General features: G+C 53.0%; 11 protein-coding genes across 11 annotated transcripts; 2 read left to right on the forward strand and 9 right to left on the reverse strand.

Annotated features, from left to right (window-relative positions):
* Positions 1 to 18: 18 nt before the first annotated feature.
* On the reverse strand, positions 19 to 1,001 carry BU26DRAFT_332241 (uncharacterized protein). Its single transcript, XM_033822200.1, has one exon. It carries the CDS (start codon positions 903 to 905, stop codon positions 177 to 179), a length of 729 nt encoding a protein of 242 aa, XP_033683375.1. The 5' UTR covers positions 906 to 1,001; the 3' UTR covers positions 19 to 176.
* A 1,014-nt stretch (positions 1,002 to 2,015) lies between these two features.
* On the forward strand, positions 2,016 to 3,779 carry BU26DRAFT_332299 (homoserine O-acetyltransferase). Its single transcript, XM_033822202.1, has 3 exons — positions 2,016 to 2,149; positions 2,220 to 2,610; positions 2,665 to 3,779. Exons 1-3 carry the CDS (start codon positions 2,083 to 2,085, stop codon positions 3,767 to 3,769), a joined length of 1,563 nt encoding a protein of 520 aa, XP_033683376.1. The 5' UTR covers positions 2,016 to 2,082; the 3' UTR covers positions 3,770 to 3,779.
* An 80-nt stretch (positions 3,780 to 3,859) lies between these two features.
* On the reverse strand, positions 3,860 to 5,781 carry BU26DRAFT_520062 (alcohol dehydrogenase). Its single transcript, XM_033829219.1, has 3 exons — positions 4,760 to 5,781; positions 4,328 to 4,701; positions 3,860 to 4,273 (listed from the first exon to the last, which is right to left on the reverse strand). The coding sequence occupies exons 1-3, from the start codon at positions 5,328 to 5,330 to the stop codon at positions 4,136 to 4,138; spliced, it is 1,083 nt and encodes a 360-aa protein (XP_033683377.1). The 5' UTR covers positions 5,331 to 5,781; the 3' UTR covers positions 3,860 to 4,135.
* An 870-nt stretch (positions 5,782 to 6,651) lies between these two features.
* On the forward strand, positions 6,652 to 8,508 carry BU26DRAFT_551689 (uncharacterized protein). Its single transcript, XM_033832118.1, has 2 exons — positions 6,652 to 6,865; positions 6,934 to 8,508. Exons 1-2 carry the CDS (start codon positions 6,751 to 6,753, stop codon positions 8,457 to 8,459), a joined length of 1,641 nt encoding a protein of 546 aa, XP_033683378.1. The 5' UTR covers positions 6,652 to 6,750; the 3' UTR covers positions 8,460 to 8,508.
* A 174-nt stretch (positions 8,509 to 8,682) lies between these two features.
* Positions 8,683 to 9,448, reverse strand: BU26DRAFT_429035 (alpha/beta-hydrolase; the record flags this gene model as incomplete). The annotated part of the gene is made up of 3 exons (XM_033823815.1): positions 8,683 to 8,885; positions 8,945 to 9,297; positions 9,348 to 9,448. 3 exons carry the CDS (start codon positions 9,446 to 9,448, stop codon positions 8,683 to 8,685), a joined length of 657 nt encoding a protein of 218 aa, XP_033683379.1.
* Positions 9,449 to 9,781: 333 nt separating this feature from the next.
* BU26DRAFT_332278 (uncharacterized protein) lies at positions 9,782 to 10,248 on the reverse strand. The gene is made up of 2 exons (XM_033822201.1): positions 9,899 to 10,248; positions 9,782 to 9,792 (listed from the first exon to the last, which is right to left on the reverse strand). Exon 1 carries the CDS (start codon positions 10,157 to 10,159, stop codon positions 9,935 to 9,937), a length of 225 nt encoding a protein of 74 aa, XP_033683380.1. The 5' UTR covers positions 10,160 to 10,248; the 3' UTR covers positions 9,782 to 9,792; positions 9,899 to 9,934.
* Positions 10,249 to 10,937: 689 nt separating this feature from the next.
* Positions 10,938 to 13,847, reverse strand: BU26DRAFT_332307 (uncharacterized protein). The gene is made up of 3 exons (XM_033822203.1): positions 12,391 to 13,847; positions 12,155 to 12,231; positions 10,938 to 12,103 (listed from the first exon to the last, which is right to left on the reverse strand). The coding sequence occupies exons 1-3, from the start codon at positions 13,450 to 13,452 to the stop codon at positions 11,182 to 11,184; spliced, it is 2,061 nt and encodes a 686-aa protein (XP_033683381.1). The 5' UTR covers positions 13,453 to 13,847; the 3' UTR covers positions 10,938 to 11,181.
* BU26DRAFT_485985 (uncharacterized protein) lies at positions 13,449 to 14,584 on the reverse strand. Its single transcript, XM_033825902.1, has 2 exons — positions 13,960 to 14,584; positions 13,449 to 13,879 (listed from the first exon to the last, which is right to left on the reverse strand). The coding sequence occupies exons 1-2, from the start codon at positions 14,099 to 14,101 to the stop codon at positions 13,584 to 13,586; spliced, it is 438 nt and encodes a 145-aa protein (XP_033683382.1). The 5' UTR covers positions 14,102 to 14,584; the 3' UTR covers positions 13,449 to 13,583.
* Positions 14,585 to 15,965: 1,381 nt separating this feature from the next.
* Positions 15,966 to 17,504, reverse strand: BU26DRAFT_332424 (uncharacterized protein). The gene is made up of 5 exons (XM_033822204.1): positions 17,233 to 17,504; positions 17,092 to 17,177; positions 16,859 to 17,045; positions 16,640 to 16,810; positions 15,966 to 16,586 (listed from the first exon to the last, which is right to left on the reverse strand). Exons 1-5 carry the CDS (start codon positions 17,306 to 17,308, stop codon positions 16,024 to 16,026), a joined length of 1,083 nt encoding a protein of 360 aa, XP_033683383.1. The 5' UTR covers positions 17,309 to 17,504; the 3' UTR covers positions 15,966 to 16,023.
* A 2,508-nt stretch (positions 17,505 to 20,012) lies between these two features.
* On the reverse strand, positions 20,013 to 21,856 carry BU26DRAFT_541060 (L domain-like protein). The gene is made up of 4 exons (XM_033831580.1): positions 21,357 to 21,856; positions 21,007 to 21,303; positions 20,479 to 20,956; positions 20,013 to 20,424 (listed from the first exon to the last, which is right to left on the reverse strand). The coding sequence occupies exons 1-4, from the start codon at positions 21,696 to 21,698 to the stop codon at positions 20,405 to 20,407; spliced, it is 1,137 nt and encodes a 378-aa protein (XP_033683384.1). The 5' UTR covers positions 21,699 to 21,856; the 3' UTR covers positions 20,013 to 20,404.
* A 347-nt stretch (positions 21,857 to 22,203) lies between these two features.
* On the reverse strand, positions 22,204 to 23,591 carry BU26DRAFT_458646 (uncharacterized protein). Its single transcript, XM_033824987.1, has 2 exons — positions 23,379 to 23,591; positions 22,204 to 23,302 (listed from the first exon to the last, which is right to left on the reverse strand). The coding sequence occupies exons 1-2, from the start codon at positions 23,407 to 23,409 to the stop codon at positions 22,311 to 22,313; spliced, it is 1,023 nt and encodes a 340-aa protein (XP_033683385.1). The 5' UTR covers positions 23,410 to 23,591; the 3' UTR covers positions 22,204 to 22,310.
* Positions 23,592 to 23,890: the final 299 nt, after the last annotated feature.

The raw sequence follows: 23,890 nt of genomic DNA on the forward strand, positions 1-23,890 counted from the left end.
CTTATATGTTCAGATTGGTCGCAGAACAACGTACGAACGAGTTTAACTGGGAAGCTATATACTGGTCTAGCAGGACAGGAGACAAAGAGAGATCCGCAACCGCTAAAGTCCTCCTTTTCCACTAAACGCCGAAAGACAAAAGACACTGGAAAAAGCAAGATTCCACCCCGCCACCGTCAATTCCTCTTTTCAATTTCTTCTGGAATAGGTGTAACACCATCGGTACCGAGTTGCTTCAAAGGAATTCCGGCTGTATCCAGCGCCGCCACCTCTCCTCCCACCTTCAGTTCCTCCACGTTCAGCTGGGCGCTCACATCATCATCGGCTTGCAGTTCGCTGATATGTGGCGTCCCGACTCGATCTTCAATCAAGCATTTCAGCTCTTGTTCCTTAACGAAAGCGGAACGCTTACGCTTGGGCCCGAAGTCAGCTGGCGCGTTTTTGGTGATGGCCTCCGGTTCGGGAGAACTTTCCATATTTGGATCGGTCACGACTCTGCGGAGCTCGCGATCGCGCGCATATTGAGCGCGAGCTTTGAGCCACGCATTGCGACGGCGAGGGTCACGCGCGAGCGCTGGCGGAATGGCAGGTGTATCCGCTGAGTGGTTGTAATTGGATGTGGGTGAGTTCTCGCGGGATCGTCGCGCTTCAGCGACCCGGCTTGCGGTTTTGGTAGAATTGGCCGGGGATGCGGGTCTGATATTTTCAAGAAGAAGCGGATCAGGAGGAGGGAAGAGGGGTTGATGGATTCTCGTCCGGACGAGCTCGTCGGCCTCAGCGAGAGAAAGCGATGAAGTCGGTGGAATTAGCGCCGGGCGCCGAGCTCGAGTAAAGGATGGAGAGATGACATCCGGGAATTGTGGATATTGAAGATGCTCCAAGTTTTGTTCGCCAATGCAAGCCATTGCGCGCAGTCTATCCAGCGGAGGTCTCTGGAACCTGGTACACGCGAGAGATGACAAGATGCAGTCGAAACAAGAAGGTTTTACTCTGGTTTCTTGATAGAGGCTTCCTCCTCAGCCGGTTGCGCTTCCTTTATACTTGGCGCTGCATAATGCACTCGCAGCAATATCGTTAGCTTGACTACTGTTGGACGTCATGTTTCGGTTGGTCTCGAGTTTGCAACCGAGATCTGAAGCTATTCTGGCTGGTGTAGCATTGCACGGTCGGTCGCAATCGCGTTGTTTGCCGCTCTATCTTGCATGCAATCGCGTGAAACGTGTCCTAGGCTTGGACAGTAGTCAAGAGCGATTGCTAAAGAGAGCTCTGTCCGGGGAAGTGGAGACTTTCGACGACGGGAATTTCCATAAGGCTGGATACAGGGCCTAGTCTGCATATGCAAGGTGCCCATTTGGGGTAAAGATATTAGAGACCTCTGGAACAAAAGAGAATATAGGGGTTGGAGGCGGCGAGAAGGAGTGTGAATGCAAACAAACTCGACATAAGCTGTTTGTCTGGATTCGATGTTTGCCGACGGGTCTTACCTGTACTTACCTTCATCGTTTCTCACGAGACGTCGTTTACCAACATTGAGTGCAGAGTGACAGACCTTCTGACAAGGCGAAGAACAATCATTGCTTAGGCGTGCGGTCAATAGCTTTGGCGTCGGGGAGGATCCTGTTCACGGTCTGGGCACCAAACGCAATAGCCACCTAAGTCCGTGTTGTGCGAGACCGTAGCCTATGCGCAGATACCCGTTCTGCTTCTAAACGATCGGGGGATGGGACAGAAGTTTAAGGGCGGAGGTGCTGGCTCCTGATTCGCGATAGGAAGACGTGGGCCGGTGCTCAACTCGAGTGATCTTTGAACACAGTAAAAGAGGACTGGCCAATGCTTCGTTTGCCGACGAATACGGTGGCGTGTCTAAGGTTTTGCTGTCGTGAGTGAGAGGAGGTTGAAGGGTCGCAGGCGCTCGTCGGACCAATCGGCTAGCGCTTGGAAGCACGTCATCGCGCCAAGACTTGCGAAAGTCGCTAGACCGTGCCGGGAGTGAATATGAATCTCCAAAGTCATGACTCCCTGCAGTATGGACACTCCCCACCTCTCCACGCGCAAGAACTACACCTCCGACCTTCCTCACACATGACGCCCGGCATAATGACGGCTCCCCAGACGAACGGCGCCACCGTCAATGGCACTCCCAAGTACCGTATGTTTTTTTGTCCAAATTTTTGTCCTCGCCGCCGCGACAAACATTCAGTATGCTGACGCTCATGCAGGAAGAGTCACCTCGCAACCCGAGAACCCGTTTGCCCAGTTGATCCCCGATCAGAACATCGCCATCATCCCGCAGGTCACCCTCGAATCCGGCGTCGTGCTCCATAATGTTCCCGTCGCGTACAAGACCTACGGCACCCTGGCACCAGGCCGAGACAATGCGATGGTGATATGTCATGCGCTCACCGGGAGCGCTGATGTAGGAGACTGGTGGGGCCCGCTCCTCGGGGGACCCGGGAAAGCATTTGATATTTCGAGATTCTTCGTTGTGTGCATCAACAGCCTGGGCAGCCCGTACGGCAGCGCAAGCCCAGTCACGGCCAAAGATGGTGACCCTTCCCTGGGTTTGTATGGGCCTGAGTTTCCCTTGACAACAGTCAGGGACGATGTCAAGTGAGTGTCACTGACAAACCTAGCCCTCAATGTGGACAATACTGACAGGCGCAGCATCTTCAAGCTCGTCCTTGACGATCTTGGCGTGCGGCAAATCGCTGTGGTCATCGGAGGCTCCATGGGTGGCATGCTTGTTCTAGAGTTTGCCTACTTCGGGAGAGACTATGTCAAGAGTATCATCCCGATTGCTACGTCCGCTCGATACAGTGCTTGGGGGATTAGCTGGGGCGAGGCACAACGGCAGAGCATCTACTCCGATCCGAAATACGATGATGGATACTATACGTTTGAGGATCCCCCTTCGACAGGACTTGGAGCAGCACGCATGTCTGCTCTTCTCACATATCGTAGCCGAGACTCGTTTGAATCGCGTTTCGGACGCAACACTCCCGATCTGTCGAAAAAGCAGAACATTAATATAATCCCCCGCCCGAACACACCTTCTCACCCGTCGCATCAGCACTGGGCGATCCACAACGATGGCCATAAGAATGCCAGATCTCCCCGGCCATCGCGGACAAACAGCGCTGCCGCTTTATCCAATGCAGCAAGTCAAGCGGACCTCGAATTCAAGAACGCTTCCAACCCCTCCACACCTCGGCCGACAGAAGCAGTAGTTACGAATGCTAACGGCCATTCGAAGAAGCGTCATACACCTCACTACTTCTCCGCGCAATCGTATCTGCGCTATCAGGGAGAAAAATTTATAAAGCGTTTTGACGCGAATTGCTATATCGCCATAACCCGCAAGCTAGATACCCACGATATTTCCCGCCATCGCTACCCTGAAGGCACCGATCCCGATACCCTCGACCCCATATCAGCTCTCCAACATGCGCTTTCGCTCATTGAGCAGCCGACGCTCGTTCTTGGCATTCAATCCGACGGCCTCTTCACGTTTGCAGAGCAGCAGGAACTGGCCGCGCATATCCCGAACGCTATACTGAAGACTATCGACTCTCCTGATGGCCATGATGCCTTCTTACTGGAATTTGAGCAGGTTAACAGGCATCTTCTTGGCTTCTTGAACGAAGTTCTTCCACTTATCATGGAGCGAAGTCCGAACGTCGATAGCGTTAATATGGTAGACTCCGGCATGGCTGCGACGAAAACCAGCACTTTCGGTGAGGCCGAAGTGGGAGACATTACTGCATGGTGAGTTGAGGTATGTATCGTTCTTAGCGTGGCGTTCCGGGAATCATATCTGGGGAAATGGTTGGGACGTACAGTTTTCGGCATGCGCTTGAAAGAAGACTGTACGTGTATATGATAATGCTCTTATACTGCAAGGGCTTGAGGTTCAACTCCTCACTACTCTGAGACTGCAAAGTCCAAAATAAGTAGAGAATGGATATAGTATCCTGATCTACCCGTTCCGGCCTGCTCATCCTGGCCCTGCGATTTACTGCTTACACACACATCAGGGTAGCAGTGACACCGCGCGAGAGGTACACCATTCTTATCTACATTTCGTGGACGCTAACTGCTCAGCATGTACACGACAAGAGGCCGATACAGCAGCTCTTTATGATGCCGCAATCTTGATCACAGCGCGGCCGGGCAGCTTTCCGGCATTCATATCGTCGCAGAAACGGTTGATGTCCTCCAGACCGCCGTGCGTTAGGATGGGATGGACAAGCCCGCGAGCCGTAAAGTCAAGGCACTACATACAGTTCAGCGTACTGCCTTTTTGAGTGAGGATCAAACTTAGACTTACCTCCTCAACATCCTTCAACGTCCCAACGACACTGCCCACAACATTTAACCTCTTCAGACACATCATGATCGGAGGTGCACCAGCGATCACACTCGCATCCTTGGGCAACCCCACGCAGACCATGGTACCTCCCGGACGTAGCAGATGCGGCGCCATTTCGTATCCGGCTTTTGTGGCCGCTGTCACAACGACTCCGTGCGCGCCATATGTTGTGATTTTCGTCACTTCGGCGGGGATGTCCTTGGTTTTGGTAAAGTCGATGAACTTCTCAGCGCCAAGCTTGAGGCAGAGATCGCGCTTAGCGTCCCCTCCGTCAATGGCGATGACGCGCATGCCCATCGCTTTCGCGTATTGAACTGCGAGATGTCCGAGACCTGTTCGCTGTTAGCTTCCAGCTCCTCTTTGCTTCAGGAGCGAGGATTGAAAACGCACCGCCTCCAGCACCAGGCAGAACAAGCCACTGCCCCGGCCTCACCGCACTTCTCTTACACGCAACGTACGCTGTCACGCCTCCACACATAATCGGCCCCGCCTCCTCATCTTTAACCCCCTCGGGCAGCCTCGTCGCATACCTCGCATCCGTCAGCACATACTCCTGGAAAGTCCCCGCAATGCTAAACCCGCTATTCAGCTGCTTAGGGCAATGACACTCATCCCGCCCGTTGGTGCAGAACTCGCACTTGCGGCAAACACTCGCGATCCATTTTATGCCCGCGCGGTCGCCGAGGGACCAGAGATCTTGCACGTCGGATCCGATGGCGACGACGGTTCCCGCGCCTTCGTGGCCTGCGATGCCTTGCGTGACGGGGAGCTGGGTCAGCCCGGTGGAGGACCATTCGTCGTGCAGGAGGGACTTGTCGGAGGCGCAGAGACCGCTGTAGTTTATCTTGACGAGGATTTGGTCGGAGTTCGGGGAGGGCACGGGGATCTCTTTGACCTCGACTTTGGAGGCGTCGCCTTGGCCTACCTTGACGGCGGCTTTTTGCGTCTTAGGGAGGGACATTGTGGAAAATTGTGCGTTTTCGGGTGCAATTGGGGTCAATTAAGACAATGGAAGTGAAGAAGAAGTGTGGGTTCCGAGGGGCTTTTGAATCGAAGACTGGGACGAGCTGCGGGGTTATCTCTCAAGCTTCCCTTAGCCTAGCTCTTGAAGGATTTAGAAGCTTTTTTTCGCCGGTGGAGAGACGACGACGACGGATCCGGACCCGCTATGCTGCATCTTCCACTTAGTATCAAGTCACACCACGTCCCATCTCGTGTTTGGGTACCGCTCGCGCGCGGATAAGAGAGCACTCGGCATGTCGGTCGGACGGCATTGGGCCTCGGCTTGAGAAACTGGAATGTACGCGAAGGGCTAATGGATCAGTTGACTTGTGATGGTACCGTTGGTCGTGCGAGAGAGTCAGTGGAGTGGAGTAGATGGGGAACGTGGTGGAAAGCTACGAGGCGGGGTACAGAGCCGAGGTCGCGCTAGCTTCGTTTAGCTACCTCCGTAGATCCCAGAGCATCGGATGGTGGACTGATGGCTGGGCAGGTTATCCGACGGATTTCTCGAAGAGGCATTTGTTGTGCGTTGCTGGAACCTATCCAACTTCGTTATATGTCCAGACTAAGGCAGGTTCGGCTACGTTTAGCCAGCTTGATAACCTTATCTTCAACCTGGTGCGAGAATGCAGGCAAGATGGCATAACCCGCTAGCGCCTCTTGAGGCGAGTTCATATGTGGTTTTGAATCGTCTACTGCCCTCCGCCCACGTGCACGCCACCCGGGTAGAGATTGTTGATTTTAGCACTAACCGACAACGGCTGTGCACGACGCGATAAGTCAGAGGAACTCGACCGAAATGATAACCTGTACCGCTCAGGACTGGTATAATAACAACGGTGAGCTCACATTTAGCTACGTTTAGCTACCTTCAGGACTTCATACACACTGTTGATCCCAGGATATCGGATGATGGACTACTACGTACATCCGACAACTCTCCTAAATATAACGCCCTTCAAATCGTTGGCAGCGGTAGCCACGGTCTGCGCACCGTCTTATTTCCCGAGTTCGTTCGAGGCCGAGGTCACAGATATTTCTCAGGTATATGGCTCTATCTGTCAGCCCTCTTTCCTGTCAATGATACTCTTCGATGCCTTCTCTTATTTGGCACTTGTGTTTTCTTCTCAACTACATAGAAGCAAAGAGCGAGGCGATTTACTTTTTCTAGGCCACCATCTACGCCTTACAAAACCGGGGTGCCGCGGCTTGGATATTTTGTTTTCTTTCCTCGAGCGTTGAGTGTTTGTGCTCAGGTGGAGGCTGAGTTCCAGTGTGGCTGGCGGGCCTGTGCCAGCGCCTCGGCTGAGATGCCTACAAAACCCTCAACCCAGCCAACCGCTGAGTCTCATCCTTAACTTCTGCGCTTGGATACTACGATGAATGGGTGGCTGCTCCCCGGTATTCTATGGTTCTTGCTCCTCTTCCACCTTGCGGATGCCGCCGTCGCACGAGACTGGCGATTAGCAACATCAATTGCGCGAAGGAGGCTAAGTACGTTTCAAACACACTGGTAGTGGACATTCATCCATGACACCTTGTGCTGATCGACTTGTCTCTAGATGGTACATTGCGCACTAGCGTTGACTTCAAGCAGCCGCCTAAGTGCAATGTCGACTTCTCATTCCCGGCTCGCCTCGAAATCACCGACACCCAGTGGCCCAATGAATCGACTACCCATTTTCATCTAACTGCTTTTCACCGAGACGCGCTCTCCAGCATTCAGTTGTCACTCTATTTCGTGGCAGCACCCCGAGGATCCGACATCTGCGAAAGCAGGTGGTGCCTAACCGAGCGCCATCTGTGTGTTCCGGAAGAGTATGGATACGGCTGGGGTTACCAAGCATGGGCTCAGGATTTGAATGGGTGGGAATGTGGCACCAAATCATATGCATGGCTGCGCGAGGCGAAATACGTCGTCGATTCGGGGTACCGAACACTCCGGAATACGCAACGAGTCGGCATTTCTCCCCAGAGAGGCTGCGAGAAAGGTATTAACCAATATCTCGAGCCCAAAGTCGATGACATGGAATCCGGGTTATTTCTCTTGGAGTGGGGTGGTGATTCATGGAGTATTCGATATAAGAGAACGGAGTACGACACCAACCGGACGCCAAACTGGATTGGCTTCTCATTTCAGTCCCACCCAGAGACTGCAGAAGTCGTCAATGACATCGACCTTACGGAAACCGAGCCATCTTTTCCGGGCTGGGACTTCAAGATACCTGAAGTGTTTTCCAGGGCTAGCGCATTTGCCACACTAGCCTCGGTGGCATTGTCTATCCTAATGCAGGGAAAGGGTTCGCTTTGGCACAGGTACCACCTAACGTGGGCATGGCGACTGGTCGTTCCGTTCGCGACACTAGAAGCGCTCCTCATTCTCTGGCTATACATCAGGAACAGGGGTCACGTAGGATCATTCTCGGACTTTTGCGCCGCAATTATTATCTTCCGTGGTGCGAAATTCCCAAAAGATCCTGCTGGTGCTACCGCAACTCAGGAGCTGTCGTCCGAGATAGCTTCCGCCTTTGGTCAGCCGGAACGCCGGTCTCAACAGCTGGTTAGCTCACTGGCCATCGTTCCGATCCTCTTTATTCTGATCAAGCTATGCGTCGTCAGTCCCGTACCGGTCTATATGGCATACACCGTGATGTTGCTTGTGCCTTGGATCATAGTGCAAGCTGTCATCACGGCTGTACCATGGGGTGTCTCCGATCCGGCACGAATCCACAGTATTGCTAGGGGTATAGTCAGCATAAGAAGCTCTTTAAAGGGGTTATGGCCAAGGAAGGAGCTAGGACAGATGCTCACGGATGGCTTGGAGTGCTATGCCGTCCTCATCTGCCTCTATTTTGCTGTATTCATGATTGCAGAATGGCGGGGCCTGTGGCTGATGATTGGCCTTCAATTGTTGGCAAGTATTATGATCACGGCTTTGGGCGGACTCGCATTCAGATACTGGCATACGAAGACGTGGGTGGTTGAATTGCTCTGCGTCTTCACTTCCATGGCGCAGATAGCATTCTGCATGTGGATGTACGACGAGACGACTGCTGTGAAGGCAGATTGGGTCGACTGGATGTCGTGAGATCTCGAGGCCCGGTTGTAATAACCGCGGACGCGCTTGCGTGAGTGACGTGTCCCGAGAGTAAAGGCCAACGAAACTTTAGTAGAATATATAAGAGTGTACCAGGCTTTACGTTTTCTATATTGACTAGAGTCAGTTGGCTCACTCGAGAGCGTCTCCATGCTTCTCGATGGACTTCTTACAACGACTCGTACCTCCCAGCAGCCCTTGAATCCTTGAATCCTCAAAGCCAAGCATCAAACCACGAAACCGCCTGTACAAACGCAGCCTCCTTCGCATACTTCTGGCGCGCATTGCTCAGATCCGGTCGCACGGCGAAGCCGTGCGGAGCCCCAGAGTACAAATTCGTCTGATAGGTCGCGTTCTTCTTCTGCAAGATGTCTTCAGCAGTATGCCTTCCGGTGACATTGAACGCGGCATCCAGCTCTGTAACCAGTCAGTATTGTCAGTATTTTTAGTATATGCCAAAATAAAGGCCATCTCACCTCCAGCAGCAATACTAATCGGCCCAGCAATGCCCTGAATCTCCACCGTTTCCAAGCTACTCGGATGCGCAATGAACCCAACATCGACGCCCTTCCCTTGCGCGAGGAAGCGTGGAACGTACTTTCCGCCGAAGCAGTATCCCACACCGCCGACCCTCTTGAAGCCGAGCTCGTTGCGCATGTAGTCAAGCGTCAAGCCAACGATGCGATCAATTTCAGCTGGCGCATGGCGCGTTCGCCATTCTGTAAGGTTCAGCGCGGGTCCTTCTGGCGAGCTCACGGGGATGGCGTCGCCGTTGAAGAGATCCGGCATTATGACTGTGTAGTTCGCCCGGGCGAGAGAGTCGGCAAGGCTGCGATTATGTTAGTGCGGAGAACTTCAGTGAGGGTGCGAATAATATACAGCTTGTTCTGTAAGAGTGGGACACCATAGATATCTGAAACGTAGATGATCGCATTGGTGCCATTGGTGGAGCTGGTACTTGGAGGGTACGTGTGGTACATTTGCACTGCACATATCGTTAGTCCCTCAGACTTCCTAGGAGGTATCTTAGTGCTCACCTCCGCTAACGTTCTTAAATTGTCCGGCAGGTGTTCCGTCATGGCTCACAGAAAGGCCAGGACACGACGAAAGCGCAGAAGCGAATCCGACAAAACCAGCGACGCAAAGCCGCACCAAATATGAAGCCATATCGATCAAGTGGCGTCGAATCGTTGTGAGTCGATGTTGCGCGCAGACGTGAAATCGTCGCGACGCGGAAGGGTTATAAGTCGTGCTTTCGACCCTGGTACATTTGTACAACGCAGGCCCAGTAATTGGTGCGCCAAGTGCCTCTAGGCTAATCGACCTACTAAAATGGGTTAACGAGCGTGCGTGGATAGTGGAATAGGAGATTGCGTCTTGTCTATATTGCTGGGTGGGGTAATTATCCGCTGGAAACGGACCGAGTCTACCTCTGTCCATGCCGAAGCCGATGCTCTCGTACATCTTTATTTTCGAAACTCGAAATCTTTGATACCGGCCAGAGGATGGGAGAAGTTCCTCAAGCCTATATGAACGCGATACGCAACAGTCAAAGCGATCCCAGTCATGGCAACCGCAGAAAATCGACAAGACAGAAAGTCACAATGCCGTCTAGGCATACTGTTCCAGGCCACGGCGCACAACCCAGCAATGGGTGATGTCAGTCGCTTCTTCGAGGCCGGAATCGCCATTTGGAAGTGCAGCTGGCTCACTTGGGTATTGGACCTTCCGCGTTGCTGGAGAAAGGGCCGTACCAGAAGGCCATAAAGATTGTTGGGTCGGTAGGCCCCGTCTCAAGCGGCTTCCATTATGTGCAGGGCAATAGGGGACAGTAAACACGCAAACTTCTCCAACCAATTGAAGCGAAGTTGCCACACGTCTACAAGACGTAGAGAGGATAGGTTGTCAAGGCCTTCAGAGTATTCTCGAATTAGCGGATGCCGGCCGAGGGGAATGAGGTTCCAGTAACGCTCTCTTTCTAGACCCAACATTTCGCTTTCGATGTGACTGATATCTTCGTACCTGCCGATGATGATTCGTAGCAGGTGGACGATGTCGTCTAGCTTTTCCCTTTCACTAGAAGATAGACACGACAATAAGGACATGAGCAGGTAGAGTATTGTTGTGAGTCCTCTCTGTGGCGTTCTCTTGACTATCTCAGCCAAAGTGGGCATTTGGCTGGGACAGAGTAGAGTCCCCGAGCTTTTGTTGCCGTAGTGGATCTTCCTAGGCGACAGCAATGCGCTCAGTAGTGTTTCGTATCTTGGGGGAGTCAATCTCGATTCGTCCCCTGTTTTGTTTCTTTATTGGTAAGGGATGGACATAAGATCTGAAGGTAATTCCTGTCGTTTGATGAAGGCTGCCTCTAAGTCCGCGTTTTCTTAACGAGGGCGCAAATGATTCAATCTGGGTTCTATTTTAGCCACAATCCGGACTCCTACAGTCCTCGTTTCTCACCACGTAAAAGCGATGAATATCACCGTCGGCTCTCTGGCATTCTGGTAGTATTACCCGGACTGCGGCAAGGGACGAGAGAGGACGCTAGTTCGCGGTACAGAGTAGATGTTTAAAGTCAAGAAAAGGAGTCAACACCTCTGTATGCTCTGGCTGCCTTCTCATCGGAATGATTGAAATCCGTATCTCTTCGTGCCCATCGTTTTATGACTCGTGGTATGGTCCGGATGAGTGGAATATCGTGGCCCGGTCGCTTGGCCTAGGTGCCATGCAGTGGCCTCTCGAATAGCCAATAGCCATGTTTCCTAAGACACCTCTTTCGATGGCAAGGCCGACAGCGCAACCCGTCTGGAAAGGGCAATTCCAGGACACTCTCATCGATACCTGATCGCTTAGCCCCATGTAATCTATGCGCCTCTCTCAATCGCCGGACGTTTTCCCGATAGACTCCGTCTGGGTCAAGTCCACACTCTCGGAGTGCAGTTTCCCATTCTTTCTCGATGCCCCATACATAGGCATACCCACAGGGGGTATAGAGATAATGCCAAGAGGGAGCTCTGTCAAAATACTTTGGGTTGAACGAGTAGATGTCCGCGCCAGCTGCTATCAGGAGCTTAACTAAGGACCAAGGGACGGTGAGATCTTCGAGCTGGTGAGCCAAAGGAGCCGATACTTCCGGTCCGCTTAGGGTGCGTTCTGCATTGATTTTGATCTCAGAAATGCGGCTTCTTTCGTCCTCGTTCTTCTTATAGGCTTTTAGCCAGCGCATTCCGTACATTGCCTGGACCAGAAGTCGCCTCATGGGTCCTAGCAACAACAGGTTCGGGTCGAGACCAGCTCCTAGAGCTCCGCTCAGGTTTTCTACGTTGATCTCCGTCGGTAGCCACCACACACTATCCCAGTAAGTGAAGTGTAGCTGCCATGCGTCGATAGAATGCCGTGTGATGAGATAGTTCATGCATTCGAAGTATCTTTGCCATCGCCCAATCCACGTCTCATCCAGGCGTAATCGTTGGGTCGTACTGAGGAGGTCGCCACAAACATCGCCCAAGTCAACCCCAGACTCTGCGATGAGTTCTAGCGTCTGGATTGTGTCGGCATCCTGCAATGTGGAAGGAGAGTGTAGCCTGCTTGAGAGGAAGATTGAAGATGCCGCCGCGCGTACTGGCGTGTATCCGACCCTGGTAACGAGTTTCAGTACATGTGACACGACATCTCTACAATGAGCTTACCGGTCAGTTTGATCCCAAGTGAGACCGTACGCAAGCAGTAGCTTGCATAACTCTGGCTTTGCAAAGAGGGCAGCCCTCTATATACATCGTGTCAGCAGGTAACGACATTCTAATTTCCAAGAAGGTAGTCAAAACAGGCCGGCCGAACAGAGGATGCACTTCTCCGTGGGGCATATGGCTGCGGATGGCGTGCGGCACTTGCCCTTCCCTGTGTTGTTAAGGAAGCGAGTACTCACGTGTAGTAGGGTGTCGCCAGCCTCGCTTTGAGATCTCGGGTGTATTACACCTGACTCGAGCAATCGCTGGACTTCTTGTACATTGCCTTCTGTGATGGCGTCAAAAACCGGATGTGGCCATGATATGATCGGGAAAGTGGCAATGATAGGCGCAAATTGGAGGATTCCTCCCTGATAGGATGGCACACTCGAGAGGATTGACAATCCAGGTAGGCGTATCCATGCTTGGCTTGGACGGAAATGTATGTATATGGAAGTTGACGAATCGCATTTAGGGGAACCATATTTTCGATGGATCCTGCTTTCGATCTCAATCTGGACAGAACCAATTCGCCATTTCGTAAACCAAGAGCGCCTCAAGGTGGTTAACATGTCTACTGGCCGACCGGGAGTGGCAACCTGTGCCAGTGGACAATTCCCATTGACTTTTCTCCTTGATTTCGATAGACCCGGGTCCGTTGGAACCATGGAAGCGAGTTGCTGACCATGAAATTGCGGACTATTTCTCGAACTGCTTTCGGACTCCCTTGAATGATGAAGAGCCAGGATATAGCCGCCAAGATCGGTACTGATTTGATCCACCATAGCCTCTATGCGAGAAAGCCTCGATTCACGACGCGCCTCGCAGATTTCAAAGGTCTGCTCGATAATTGCCATGAGATTGGAGCGAAGCTCTGAGCGAAAAATTTTCGTCAGTACGTCAGTGCTAGACGCAGATATGGTAGTGGTTGATCGGATATCCAGAAGATCAGCTTGCATGGCATGCGTGGTTTGCGGTGACCGACTTGCTTCGTGAGGGACCCCGAAGCCTGAGGTGGTAAATGCATTCTCGTTTTCATGGATTGCCATCATGACCCTAGCGCGGACATGATCGCTCGCTGTGGGCTCGTGAGCAGAAGCGTGCCGTTGATCTAAGGACGCTTGCACGTCATTGACCCTATTCTTCACCTGCAGTACATGGTGAACCAGTTCAGCATGGTCTCTTTCGTATTTTCCGACATGTTCGTTTATCGATGCGGTTTGTCCGGATATCGCGGACCGGTATAACTCTTGTTGTCCCATAATCTTATCTTTAGTTCTCACCAGAGTTGCGCTCAACTCTGCGGTATCTTGTCGAAGATTTAGATCATGCTGACTGAGACTGAAATTAGTGGTCTCTTGTTTGGAACCTAAACTTGAGGCGGATACTATACTTACCGCCCAGTGATTGCTAGCGCAATGTTCAGGTCAGTCTTACGGTCGTTCAGCCTTTTTATCGCGCTGGCAACCCTATGTCTGTTATACGCCCATCGAACCTTCTGTGCGAGAGTTGGCGATGGTTTCCGTGGGAGAACGGATTTCAGGTAGACCATATCATCGTGGAAGCGCATCAGCGTCCCGGTAATGGCTTCCGGGAGCACCTCGAATTCCTCTCTAGCATTCTTCGACTTGCTGAATTTGCTGACGTAGTTTCGTAGACTGCGAATATTTGACTCTACGCCGCACAAGGCTGTGAGCTAATTAAATGCTGTCGTGCGGTATGGACGGCCGAATGGGACATCACCGAGCTGGAACGCGAAGAATACATACTATCTCTCAGAGCTTGAACATCCTTGCCTGCGTCCTTGACCGCCGCAAGGAATCCGTATGCCTCGCCACTAGCTCGTAAGGCTACGTCGGCAATCTGAACGGCGCCGGCAGCTGCACCGAAGGCTGTCAAAGGATCGGCCATGATTCAGTTGGACGTCGCTATTGATCAATGTAGCGGCTCGACAATAGGTGCCAGGATGCCAAAGATGAAACCGACGCAAATGAGGAAAAGAAGGAACGGCAACGCGACGGGTTGATATATCGGCCAGGCTGAGAATGCCTAGCTTTGATGGGCTGCAGGCCGATTGCGAGGCAGAGTGGGCAGTGACCAATAGCGCATCTCGCCTCCAGAACGCTACGGATTTCACCCACGAGGCAGAACGCTGGGCGAAGCCATCAGAAGCGCCATCTGATCGAATACTGATAGCCAAAAGTCAAAAGGCACGATAGCCAGGCCGACTGGTATGCGGAAGGCTTCCCTATCCTTGGATGTCTCGTCTTGGGAATGTTTGTTCCTGCTCATTGCAACGTACCAATGGCCGGTAGTGGTTTGCAACATGCTGCAAGCAGCACGCCATTTAGGCCATATCTCTCGTTAAGAGTGAGGAATGATAATGCAACCAAGGAGTAAGGTGTTGAAGAGATGAAACTGAGTCGAGCTTCCCAACATCAAACCGTGGCCCCACTCTGCGCTAAACCCAATCCAATTCATTAGCGTTGGCTCTACACCCTAACCTCTCCAGGGCTAGCAGCGCAAAAGATCCATACCCTGCGGATCTCATACATTCGGTAAGAGAGCCTGCTCCACGTCACTTCTAGCCTGGCGTGAACTCACTGTTAATAGGAGAGGAGGCAGGTTTATATTCCCAATTACTGCGCTAAGACGAAAAGGCTATGTCCAACGTGTACAGATTCATCCTCAACACCAAAGCGACATGAAGGGCGCGGAAGGAGACGCAAGGCGAAATTGCCAACAACGTCTTCAACTACCACCACCTCTCGAACCGTCCCAGTGCTGAGCTCTATATCACAACGCTCTCCCTCCTGCTCAATCATCACGATCGAGCCAGCTCCGAACAGCAGCATTCCACCCCTGTCCTTATCCTCAGGACACCGGCGTAGTCCTTCGAAGCAATCAACAATCAGCAGAGAGAGCAACCTAGTAGTCTACCCACCATAACAGGCAGATCCTTTCCAACCTCTTACGTACCTAGGTAGTTCTCCGCAGCGCAGCAGTACTCCTCTGTATCCGCGTTCACACCCAAACACTCCATTCCTTGGCAAGCATTTCCAACCCACCAGTAGCTTCCCGCCATTTCTCATCTGCACCGCACCGCACCGCAAGCTGCACGCACGCTCCAACCTGCAGCTCACACTGCAAGGTGCGGTGCGCTGCACGCACTTGCACCATACATACATATGAAGTGCGGGGCGCACGCGGAGCGTCGCGGTCCGTTCACCGCAGCTTCTTGGTATCTGGTATCAGTGACCAACGACGTGCGCCATGCATTCGGTACCAGACTTGCTACCTCCCAGTCGCAAAACCCCTCCTATCTGATTGATGATCTAGTTGTTGGTGATAGGCGTGGAAATGCCCAGGTGTGAATGTCTCGTCCATACCTGCAGCAAGGAGGGAGGTAAGCACTAGGAAGTTAGGATTGTGGGGCCGAGGTATCAGAGTGCTACAGTACTGGGGCAGGAAATCTGGGGGTGATAGATGCAGCTTCGGAGCGATCTCCGATGCGCAGGGTTTGGTTTGGGGTGTGGATGGAGACTGCAGCATCTGAACTGAAGCGAAATGACGACAATGAGCGCTGCTGTTGGGGAACGGGTTGTGCAGCCCAGGACGACGGAGATTACCCGGCTGCGCACCGGGTGTGCCTGTGAATTCATCTATATTCCCCCCGCGGAGAAAAGCATACCCGTCTTGGCCGCAGCGGTCTCTCTGAACCCCTGAAAGCCTCATGGACGTTGGAAAAGGCTGAAGAGCAACGCAGAAAGACTCCCAATAGGACCAGACGCCCAAATCCCAGCTATCCGTACAGCAGCGTCACAGTCCCTCCCTCAAACCCTAGCATGCTCAATAATGCGCTCCTGCGAATCCGCACTCCACTCGCTATCCACATTGCTCTTCTTCCGCACCGCCTGCTGCGGGCTCTGTACACTACCCGTCTCCTCAAAGGTCTTCAAATCGTATATATCCACCGGCATGCCCTGTGACCTTGCGCTAGAGCTCCCGCCGCTCCCGCCAATCATACCTCCTGAGATCTTAGCTCCGCTCTTATCCCGGCTGTGGTACTTGTATGCGCCGCTTGCTTGTGTATCGCCGCGGCGGCGGTGCGTGATGAGAGCCTTCAGCGCGGGGATCGATGCGCACCAGATGCCGATGTTGACTTCGATCATGGACCAGAGGTTGATGGGCACGCTGTCGTAGAAGGGGTCGGGAGACTGGGTGTAGATACGGATCGAGTGGAGGCGTACGATGGAGGCGATGCAGGAGAAGATGCCCAGGCTGAAGACGAAGATGAGGGCGAACTTCTCGTGAGTAGGGCGTTGGATGGACCAAAGTGTTTTGATAGGGAGGGCAATGATCCAGATATCGGTTATGATGTTGATCGCACTAGTTGCTGCGGCGGGTTAGTTCACAGCCTGAGGAGGCGAGGCACATGTAGGCACTTACAATAAAAGAGCGCTGTGGTATTGATACAGTGGCCTTGCACTACGCCGAGGAAGTCCCACATCTTATGGAGCGGAACACATTGTGTTACGCACGCGATCACACAGACAACAGTGAAAACCGCGAGGAAGTATATCGTTGCTTTGCATCCAAGCTCAAAGCTCTTGTTGGCGGCTAGAGGAGACGTTAGCACAGATTCGCGCTGCGATGTGCGGGCCATACCAATGCGAAGATAGAAGAACAGGATCGATACTTTGACGCAGAAGATGAGTACATAGTACATGATCTCGATAGCCAAAGTAGTCTTGATGAGGACCGTCATTTGGTCCAAACTCAAGACTGCGCCGCTGAAGCCCATGCCATTGGCACGGAGAACGAAGATCGCGACGAGATAGGCGATGGTGAACAACTGCTTTGGTTAGCAGAGCATCCTTGCGGAGGGAGGGGAGATTTACCAATGCCCCGAGCATAGCCCAATCGTCCTTGCCAAAGTTCCGAACGACGACTGTGCGTGCGTACACTCGAAGACCCACAATGACAACTAGATGTACATCAACATCTCAACATCGGCCCGACAAGAGTTACAGAGAACTCACTTGAGACGATAGTAAAGGCCGTCGCGACACCAGTGCAGGCGTCGCGATTTGCCTCTTCCGCAGTACTCATCGCCATGATGGATACAATGATTATGAAAAGTGAAGATGCATAGAATGGAATGAAGAGTTCGGATCTGCCCTACCTAAGGGTCTTATGGAACTATATCAGAGCAGACAAGCTAGGGGATCTCCCGGAAGCGTCCTGGAAGCGAGTATGCTGCCACTGGATTAGTTTCATGGGCTGACGGCCTAAAAGCTGGGCGGATTGTGGCAACCGTCCGGTTCATCTCAGGTACCTCCTAGCGCACACAAGCTTTCTTGTCTACCGCTGTCGCAAGTGTCACTCAGCAGATGTTTCTCAGCCCTGCATGCTCGGAAAGTTAATTAAGCAAAAGTCAAGCCTTTGGGATTGGCCACCCAGATACGACGCAGGGAACGGCGGTCGAGTAGGGTTTGAGAGGATCCACCGCTAAACCATGGCGTTCCTCGCTCGATTAGACGCGTTAATGCAGGTCCATGCGTGATCTATGCCTCCGCCTACTCGAGTGGCCGGTCTCTTTCCGTGGTGATCATTGACCCATGGCGTTAGATTGTACTGCAAGTGATCGAGCTCAAGGTCTTTCACGTTGACCATGTCGTCAGAGGTGGTGTGGACGTGGCTGAACTCCGGTTTCTGAGCGTTGCAGGTTTGTCGTCACAGAACTTGCGGCCAATTTGGATTAGGCTAAAGACCATCAATGCAGGAGGGCGCCGTTCGGTACAGCAGCGGAGTAATAAGGTCCGGCTCAAGGACCCCACAAATCCTGGGCGAAAATGCCCTGAATGGGTATAACTAGCTCTTGACGATAGGTCGAGATCCAAAATCTCAAACCTTATAATTCAGAACTCTGGGCGCGCTCGCTCAACAGCGGACGTCGCTCCACATGCAAGTGATAGCGTGTGTACTATCCCTCAAAGCAAGGAGGACCGAAGTTTTGCGGAGGACGATGGTTAAGGCGGGCATGCAACAGCGTGAAAGATGTGCCTATCATCGCTCTTGTTTGTTTGATACTCGTTGCTCGCTCCGAAGTGGTGGTCGCTGGGCACATTCCGATATTGGGAAGCCGTCATCATTCCAGACTTTCCCGGGCCAGCCCGGTCCAAGAGACTTTGAGAATCCCATGGTTCCGCAAGGTATCATACGAGAATCGAGATCGGCCGAACCCTAGGTATCTGCGAACCGAAGTCAGGGTCACATGCCGCCATCCGAGTTAACTTTCGGCTCGCCGTTCTGGTGCGGATGTTGGCCTGCTTCAGGACTGGCGTAATGTGGGGTGGGTCAGGGCTGAACTTGAACCACCTTTTGATCTTCGCATAGCTTTCCCTAAGAAGTCAAGGTGAGGTTTCAAGAGGACCACCTGGCTATCCTCAGATCGTCATGTGGGGCCCGTCAACCGATTGCTCCTTCGGACATATCGGAACTCTGCTTCGTGGTTATCGTCAGAAAACCCAGACGCAAAATATTCGACTTATATTTGGAGGAGGCCGGCTGAGATTCGGCAATTTTGGGTAGATTGTATCCTGGGGGTTTCATGAATGACAGCGCGCCGTACCGTAAACGGAGCGGAGGAACGCGCGTAAGCACGCAGGAATACGCAGGTACCCCACACGCAGGCTTGGAATCTCGAGGCAGCCACAGCGCGAGGGGTAACACGAAGGCACGAATCGTCGGATGGATGCGAGGACGTTGCGTCTAGCGAGCTTCATGAAGGCGAGATTTAGAGTTTGTAAATCCGGACGTGGGCGATCGTTCGATAAGTGGAAATCTGCGCGAGAGCGACAGCCTGGGCATGCAGGGGACGACGTCAACCTACACGTGATCGTGAATTGTCCAGGTCTGCATGCATTCACCGCCTGTTCTATTCGTCTCGTGAGCAACAGACCGGTTAATCCAAAGACAGGAGATCTACCGTTGCTGTCCTGAGAAGAATGAAGAGAAGGGTATCCCTTTCCAAAGTTCGCATTCCAGAATTTGAGGACTGGGTCGCTAAAGAGTCGAGTCGTGTCCCGCTCGTTAGCCCCCAGATCCTACTCATCTCCGTCGCTCGTCCAGAAACCCGGCGGCCGGAGTGCGCTACCATCAATTGGCCACGGAATGCTCGTCGGTTGAATGAGTGCGCCACAACCAGATGGCCACGGCATGCTTGTCGGCCGAACAAGAGCGCCACATGTATAGGCTGGCGTACGCTATGCTCTGTGTGTGTGTACGGGAGCAACGGTACGAACCTTAAAGGTATCGTACGCGTGGCGAGTGCGAGTCAGTCGATCATCTGAGGGGGAGCGCAGAGCAACCTTATGCATGCGGAGCCAGCGAGAGGTGATGAAGGGTCGAGATGGGAGTCATTTGGTGGAGTTGAAATAGAGTTAAGGAGCGGGTAGGGATACGAAGACGGCGATGAGTGCTTCTCCCGCTCTTGCCGTTGGTTACCTCCGGAAGAAGGAGCGATGCGATTCTCAAAACCCGCCATTTCAATTCCCTAACACGGAGTGACGCCAGAATCGCGCAATATCTTCCTTCGCGCATCACTATAGCGACATGTACTGTACTCCGCGACGCACAGCATTCCCACCAGTCCCACAAGGCGTGCCAAATCCCGCCGACAAAATCAGCGACATCGAAGCGAACCAGCACCTCGGTCGCGAACGCGGCCCAACGCGGCATCAAAATTCCTCATGGGGCAACTTTCGCTCAGGTGTTGAAGAGAGACAGCTTGAGACAGCGGGAAGGTGCTTGATCATTGGTTCGTGCCCTGCTTCTGGAAGACCCTGTCGAACCATGCGTATGGTAGGACAAGGAAAGGGATGTGATGTACACATCCGCGGGAAGTATTGCTATGTGTGGGTATGAATGCGATCGAAAAGTGATTGTGCGATTCCATTTTGTGGCGACATTAGGAGGCGTTGGTTCGTTACTCGTAACCTCATGCTATGGATTCCCGGTGAACGCCTCGCAATGCCAGATCATACGTCAATGGCTCTTGCTGCCGCCTCCCCTTTCGCCATGCAAATGCAATGTTGAACCCCAATGCCAATAATAGCTCTGCAGAAGATGAAAACGAGCCTGAGCCGAGCCAGGGGCGCACAACTAAGTCGCCTGATCGATAACACCTAATGATACAGAGCGACCAGTTATCTAGCTCACTCTTACAAACGCTGCCTACCTGTTAGTGCGCCAACACATGTGGAGTGCGAAGCGAGTTGACTTACTAGCATCGATCTGTTTGACTTGCGGCAAGGCCAGCTTGACCTTATTCCGATACAGAGCCATCTGAGCCCTCTGCAACGGATTGCCTTCAAAGTATACCGTCTCCAGCTCTTCCTTGTCGCGCAACTCCTTCTCAATCTCCTCGAAACTGCTTAGCTGGCAGTTGCTCGCCCACAGCTCCTGCAGATGCTTGAGCTGCTTGAGGCCCGTCAGGTGCTCGATCGGGTTGGCGCTTATATCGATAACCTGGAGGTTAGTGTTCTCTTCGAGGCCCGAGAGCTCCTTGATAGCATTATGAGATATGTGCAGCTCTTCCAAGTTCTTAAGGTTCGAAAGACCGGCGATGAAGGTGAGGCGGTTCGACTGGATGGAGAGGATTTTGAGGTTCGTCAATGTGTCGAGGCCTTTAAGCTCGGTGATCTTGTTCTTGCCTAGCCATAGCTGCTCCAGGCCCGTGAGGGTCTCGAGATTTTGTATTTCCTGCCTAGAGGTCAGCTTCGCCTATGCGACTACTAGAGACATCATCCTACCCGGATCCTGTTGGCGCCCAGCTCGATCTGCCGCAGGTTGCTCAGCCCTTGTACACCCTCGATCGAGCTAATTTTATTCTGTACAAAGTATAGGTCGCGCAGCTTCGTCAGGTGATTGAGGCGCTTGATGTGCTTGATCTTGTTGAAGGAAAGGTCGAGCGACGTGAGTTCGGTGAAGGCGTCGAAGCCTCGGATGTGCGATATTAGGTTATCGTACAGGTCTAGCTCCTGCAATGACGGCGCGATCTCGTCCGGTATTTCGACGTCGCATATTTGGTTCTGGCGGAGGCAGAGCCGCTATGGGTAATTAATCAGTGACGGTCAAAAGCACGCGGCAGGCGGGCGGTTACCTTGAGCTTATTGAACCTCTCTAACCTCAACGCGGGTATACTGGAGATCCGCATGTGCACCAGCTCTATTTCATCCTCATCCTCTGGCACGTCATCCAGCAGATCTTCGTCAGCCGCAAGCTGCTCCGGCGGTGGTCCTTCATCTTCTGACACTTCCGGTTCGCTCTCTGCGCCCAGGTCCGGGGGCCCGTCCACTAGCATGCTCTTGTCCACCCTCAGCTTGCCGTCCCAGCCTTTGCTGTCTCTCGGCTTGTGGTCTTTCTTCTCCAAATCGTGCGTCCGGTCGCTATTTGTCGCCGCGGCGTCGAGCTCGATGTGCGGGGCATTATCCGAGTCGGTCATGACGGGATCTGAGGCTTGATTTCGTATCGGCGAAGAGGAGACCTGCTGTAGTAGAGTGATCGAGCAGCGGGGTGTTGTTGAGGAATAAGTTGCCCGTGGGCTACGTAGGTACGTCAACGCGAGAGTGAGTTGTTTATGCAAGGCGGAAGCTGCGTTTGTGGAAAAGCGTAGTTTTGTGCAGGGCTAATAGTGCAGGGGCAAGGGACTGCAACTTACGTTTGTGGGGTGACGATCCCCAAACGCCGAATGAATTCCTACAGCAACACTTCACCTCGTGCAGAGTAAAACGAAGCCTTTCCAAGCGTACGATTCTATGTACCTTACGGCCCTTTATTCGGGTAGCAGTCGACATTGAAATGCTTCACTTTGGCTTTTCAATTTTATAGAAGTCTACCTAGGTAGGTTTCAATGGGACAAGAAGACATGCGCACAGCAGATGGTAGACATGCATCCGTATGCTGGATTGTGCACTCCTCGGATATAGAAGCCGTAAGTAAATGGTCCACTCTCCACGCTCAGGAGTGCACCGCCATATCTATCGCTGAAATATTTCCACATGGCCTGCCAGACTCCCCGCTACGCATTGACATTGAGTCGTACTCTCTTCTCCATTTACCGTCTCCTCTTGGTCCAAACCTTCACAAATTCGATCTTCTCCGGCACCCCCAAACCCACCCTCTTCACCCTTCCCAACCTCGCCAAATCCTCCGCCACCCGATCCAGCACCCTCTGCTCGACCCCCTCAATGACCGTTGCTTCCTCATCTCCGCCCCCATTCCTCATATGCGGACTATCAAAGATATTCGTATTAAAGCCGATATCCGTCGCCGTGCTCTTGGTCGCCCTCGCAGCCGGCGAATCCAGCGCAGCATTGTTGTACATATGCCTCGCAATTCGCACCCGCATATAGTGCGTCGGTTTCGAGAGCAGCTTCCATATCCAGCTGAGCACATGGCCCGGTACAGGCGTGGTGATATCGCCGGGGGTGTATCGCAGATTTACGGGGTAGATCTTCGTTCTCGGGTCTGCAGTCAGGAGACTGGGGCTGAACGGTAGAATGCCCCTCCCATTCGTAGTCGTGCACTCTGGAAACACGCAGATAATCGACCGCGGATACTGCTCTCCAAGTTCCTTCAACGTAACCAAATTCGCCTCCTTCGGCGGTTCGAGCTGTGGCTTTGAAAACGCCAGCGCAATAGCCCTAAAGAGCGTAATCCGCTCCACCCTCCGTTCCCCAGGCCAACTCCTCGTAAACACAGGGCAAAATATCCCCGCCAAATAGAGTGGATCCAGCGGACTCGTGAAGCTGCTCGCAATGATCGTCCCCGGATGCGGCAAGTGGTTTTGCTTCTCCGCTAGCTTGCCCCTCTTGACGCCATCGACTTGTAAGTCCACCCACCAGACGCCCGGGACTGCGAGGATCACCCAGAGCACGCATTTCTTGACGAAAGAGCCGACGGGCAGGAACTCGAGGAAGCCGAAGTAGAAGAGCGAGAAGAAGAAGACGGCGGGCGCGCGGACGATGAAGAGGAATATGTGGATCGGCGTCCAGACGGCGCTGGCGGACGGTGTGGGGACGGGGAGGAAGGGCGCAATCGCGGTGCCTGTACATGTATTCTGTCAGCGCGTGATACTAATACCGCGACAGGTGCTGGTGACGCGATGGAGCGCGGCGCGTACCTTTGTCCCGGAACTGCGAATATTTCTCCATGATGCCTGGGTTGACGTGGAGGCGAACGTGGTGCTACCGGTCCATGGATGAGCGTGATATATATTCGCAACCGTAGAACAGCTGAGAATAAATGTCCGAAAGAAGGGAGCTGCAGGCGCGGCAGACGCTACGTCTATGTATCGGTGTATCTCTGCCGCATTCGCGGGATGAGTGGAAGACCGAGCGGCGAGTCATGTTTCACTGAGTGCAAGCATGTGAAATTCTGGTCGTGCGCCAAGACTTCGGCCACGGGCGTCATTCCTAGGTTTGACGTGTTCCGAACTTTTCGGGTGGAAAACGGCGCGTCTACGTGTCGCTCCGCTGTCAGACGTCACGCATCGAATTCTGGCATTGGCGCCCGGGTAATTGAATTCCAAATGTGTATTCTCTATCTACATCTCCATCCTACCCGCTCTCAGTCGGACCACTTCTTCAAGTTCCACCTCGCATCCCCACAAGCAGCCAATGCCACCTCCTCCCT

This window comes from Trematosphaeria pertusa (genome assembly GCF_010094035.1).
Source record: "Trematosphaeria pertusa strain CBS 122368 unplaced genomic scaffold BU26scaffold_8, whole genome shotgun sequence".
NCBI classification, from domain to species: Eukaryota; Fungi; Ascomycota; class Dothideomycetes; order Pleosporales; family Trematosphaeriaceae; genus Trematosphaeria; species Trematosphaeria pertusa.

Excerpts from the sequence above, each read along its gene's own strand:
- BU26DRAFT_520062 (XM_033829219.1), bottom strand. The coding sequence starts at position 5,330 with ATGTCCCTCCCTAAGACGCAAAAAGCCGCCGTCAAGGTAGGCCAAGGC. Across the intron at positions 4,702-4,759 it reads TCTGCCTGGTGCTGGAGGCG|GTCTCGGACATCTCGCAGTT; the intron begins GTGCGTTTTCAA and ends AACAGCGAACAG. Across the intron at positions 4,274-4,327 it reads CGTTGAAGGATGTTGAGGAG|TGCCTTGACTTTACGGCTCG; the intron begins GTAAGTCTAAGT and ends AACTGTATGTAG.
- BU26DRAFT_485985 (XM_033825902.1), bottom strand. The coding sequence starts at position 14,101 with ATGGCCGATCCTTTGACAGCCTTCGGTGCAGCTGCCGGCGCCGTTCAG. Across the intron at positions 13,880-13,959 it reads TGTTCAAGCTCTGAGAGATA|CCTTGTGCGGCGTAGAGTCA; the intron begins GTATGTATTCTT and ends ATTAGCTCACAG.
- BU26DRAFT_332299 (XM_033822202.1), top strand. The coding sequence starts at position 2,083 with ATGACGCCCGGCATAATGACGGCTCCCCAGACGAACGGCGCCACCGTC. Across the intron at positions 2,150-2,219 it reads CAATGGCACTCCCAAGTACC|GAAGAGTCACCTCGCAACCC; the intron begins GTATGTTTTTTT and ends ACGCTCATGCAG. Across the intron at positions 2,611-2,664 it reads ACAGTCAGGGACGATGTCAA|CATCTTCAAGCTCGTCCTTG; the intron begins GTGAGTGTCACT and ends TGACAGGCGCAG.
- BU26DRAFT_541060 (XM_033831580.1), bottom strand. The coding sequence starts at position 21,698 with ATGACCGACTCGGATAATGCCCCGCACATCGAGCTCGACGCCGCGGCG. Across the intron at positions 21,304-21,356 it reads AGAGGTTCAATAAGCTCAAG|CGGCTCTGCCTCCGCCAGAA; the intron begins GTAACCGCCCGC and ends AATTACCCATAG. Across the intron at positions 20,957-21,006 it reads TGGGCGCCAACAGGATCCGG|GAAATACAAAATCTCGAGAC; the intron begins GTAGGATGATGT and ends ACCTCTAGGCAG.
- BU26DRAFT_332278 (XM_033822201.1), bottom strand. The coding sequence starts at position 10,159 with ATGGCGATTCCGGCCTCGAAGAAGCGACTGACATCACCCATTGCTGGG.
- BU26DRAFT_551689 (XM_033832118.1), top strand. The coding sequence starts at position 6,751 with ATGAATGGGTGGCTGCTCCCCGGTATTCTATGGTTCTTGCTCCTCTTC. Across the intron at positions 6,866-6,933 it reads AATTGCGCGAAGGAGGCTAA|ATGGTACATTGCGCACTAGC; the intron begins GTACGTTTCAAA and ends ACTTGTCTCTAG.
- BU26DRAFT_332241 (XM_033822200.1), bottom strand. The coding sequence starts at position 905 with ATGGCTTGCATTGGCGAACAAAACTTGGAGCATCTTCAATATCCACAA.
- BU26DRAFT_458646 (XM_033824987.1), bottom strand. The coding sequence starts at position 23,409 with ATGGAGAAATATTCGCAGTTCCGGGACAAAG. Across the intron at positions 23,303-23,378 it reads TTCGCAGTTCCGGGACAAAG|GCACCGCGATTGCGCCCTTC; the intron begins GTACGCGCCGCG and ends ATACATGTACAG.
- BU26DRAFT_332307 (XM_033822203.1), bottom strand. The coding sequence starts at position 13,452 with ATGGGACAACAAGAGTTATACCGGTCCGCGATATCCGGACAAACCGCA. Across the intron at positions 12,232-12,390 it reads CTGGCGACACCCTACTACAC|AGGGCTGCCCTCTTTGCAAA; the intron begins GTGAGTACTCGC and ends CGATGTATATAG. Across the intron at positions 12,104-12,154 it reads ACTTGGGATCAAACTGACCG|GGTCGGATACACGCCAGTAC; the intron begins GTAAGCTCATTG and ends ACTCGTTACCAG.
- BU26DRAFT_332424 (XM_033822204.1), bottom strand. The coding sequence starts at position 17,308 with ATGGCGATGAGTACTGCGGAAGAGGCAAATCGCGACGCCTGCACTGGT. Across the intron at positions 17,178-17,232 it reads GGCCTTTACTATCGTCTCAA|TTGTCATTGTGGGTCTTCGA; the intron begins GTGAGTTCTCTG and ends ATGTACATCTAG. Across the intron at positions 16,587-16,639 it reads TACCACAGCGCTCTTTTATT|CAACTAGTGCGATCAACATC; the intron begins GTAAGTGCCTAC and ends AACCCGCCGCAG.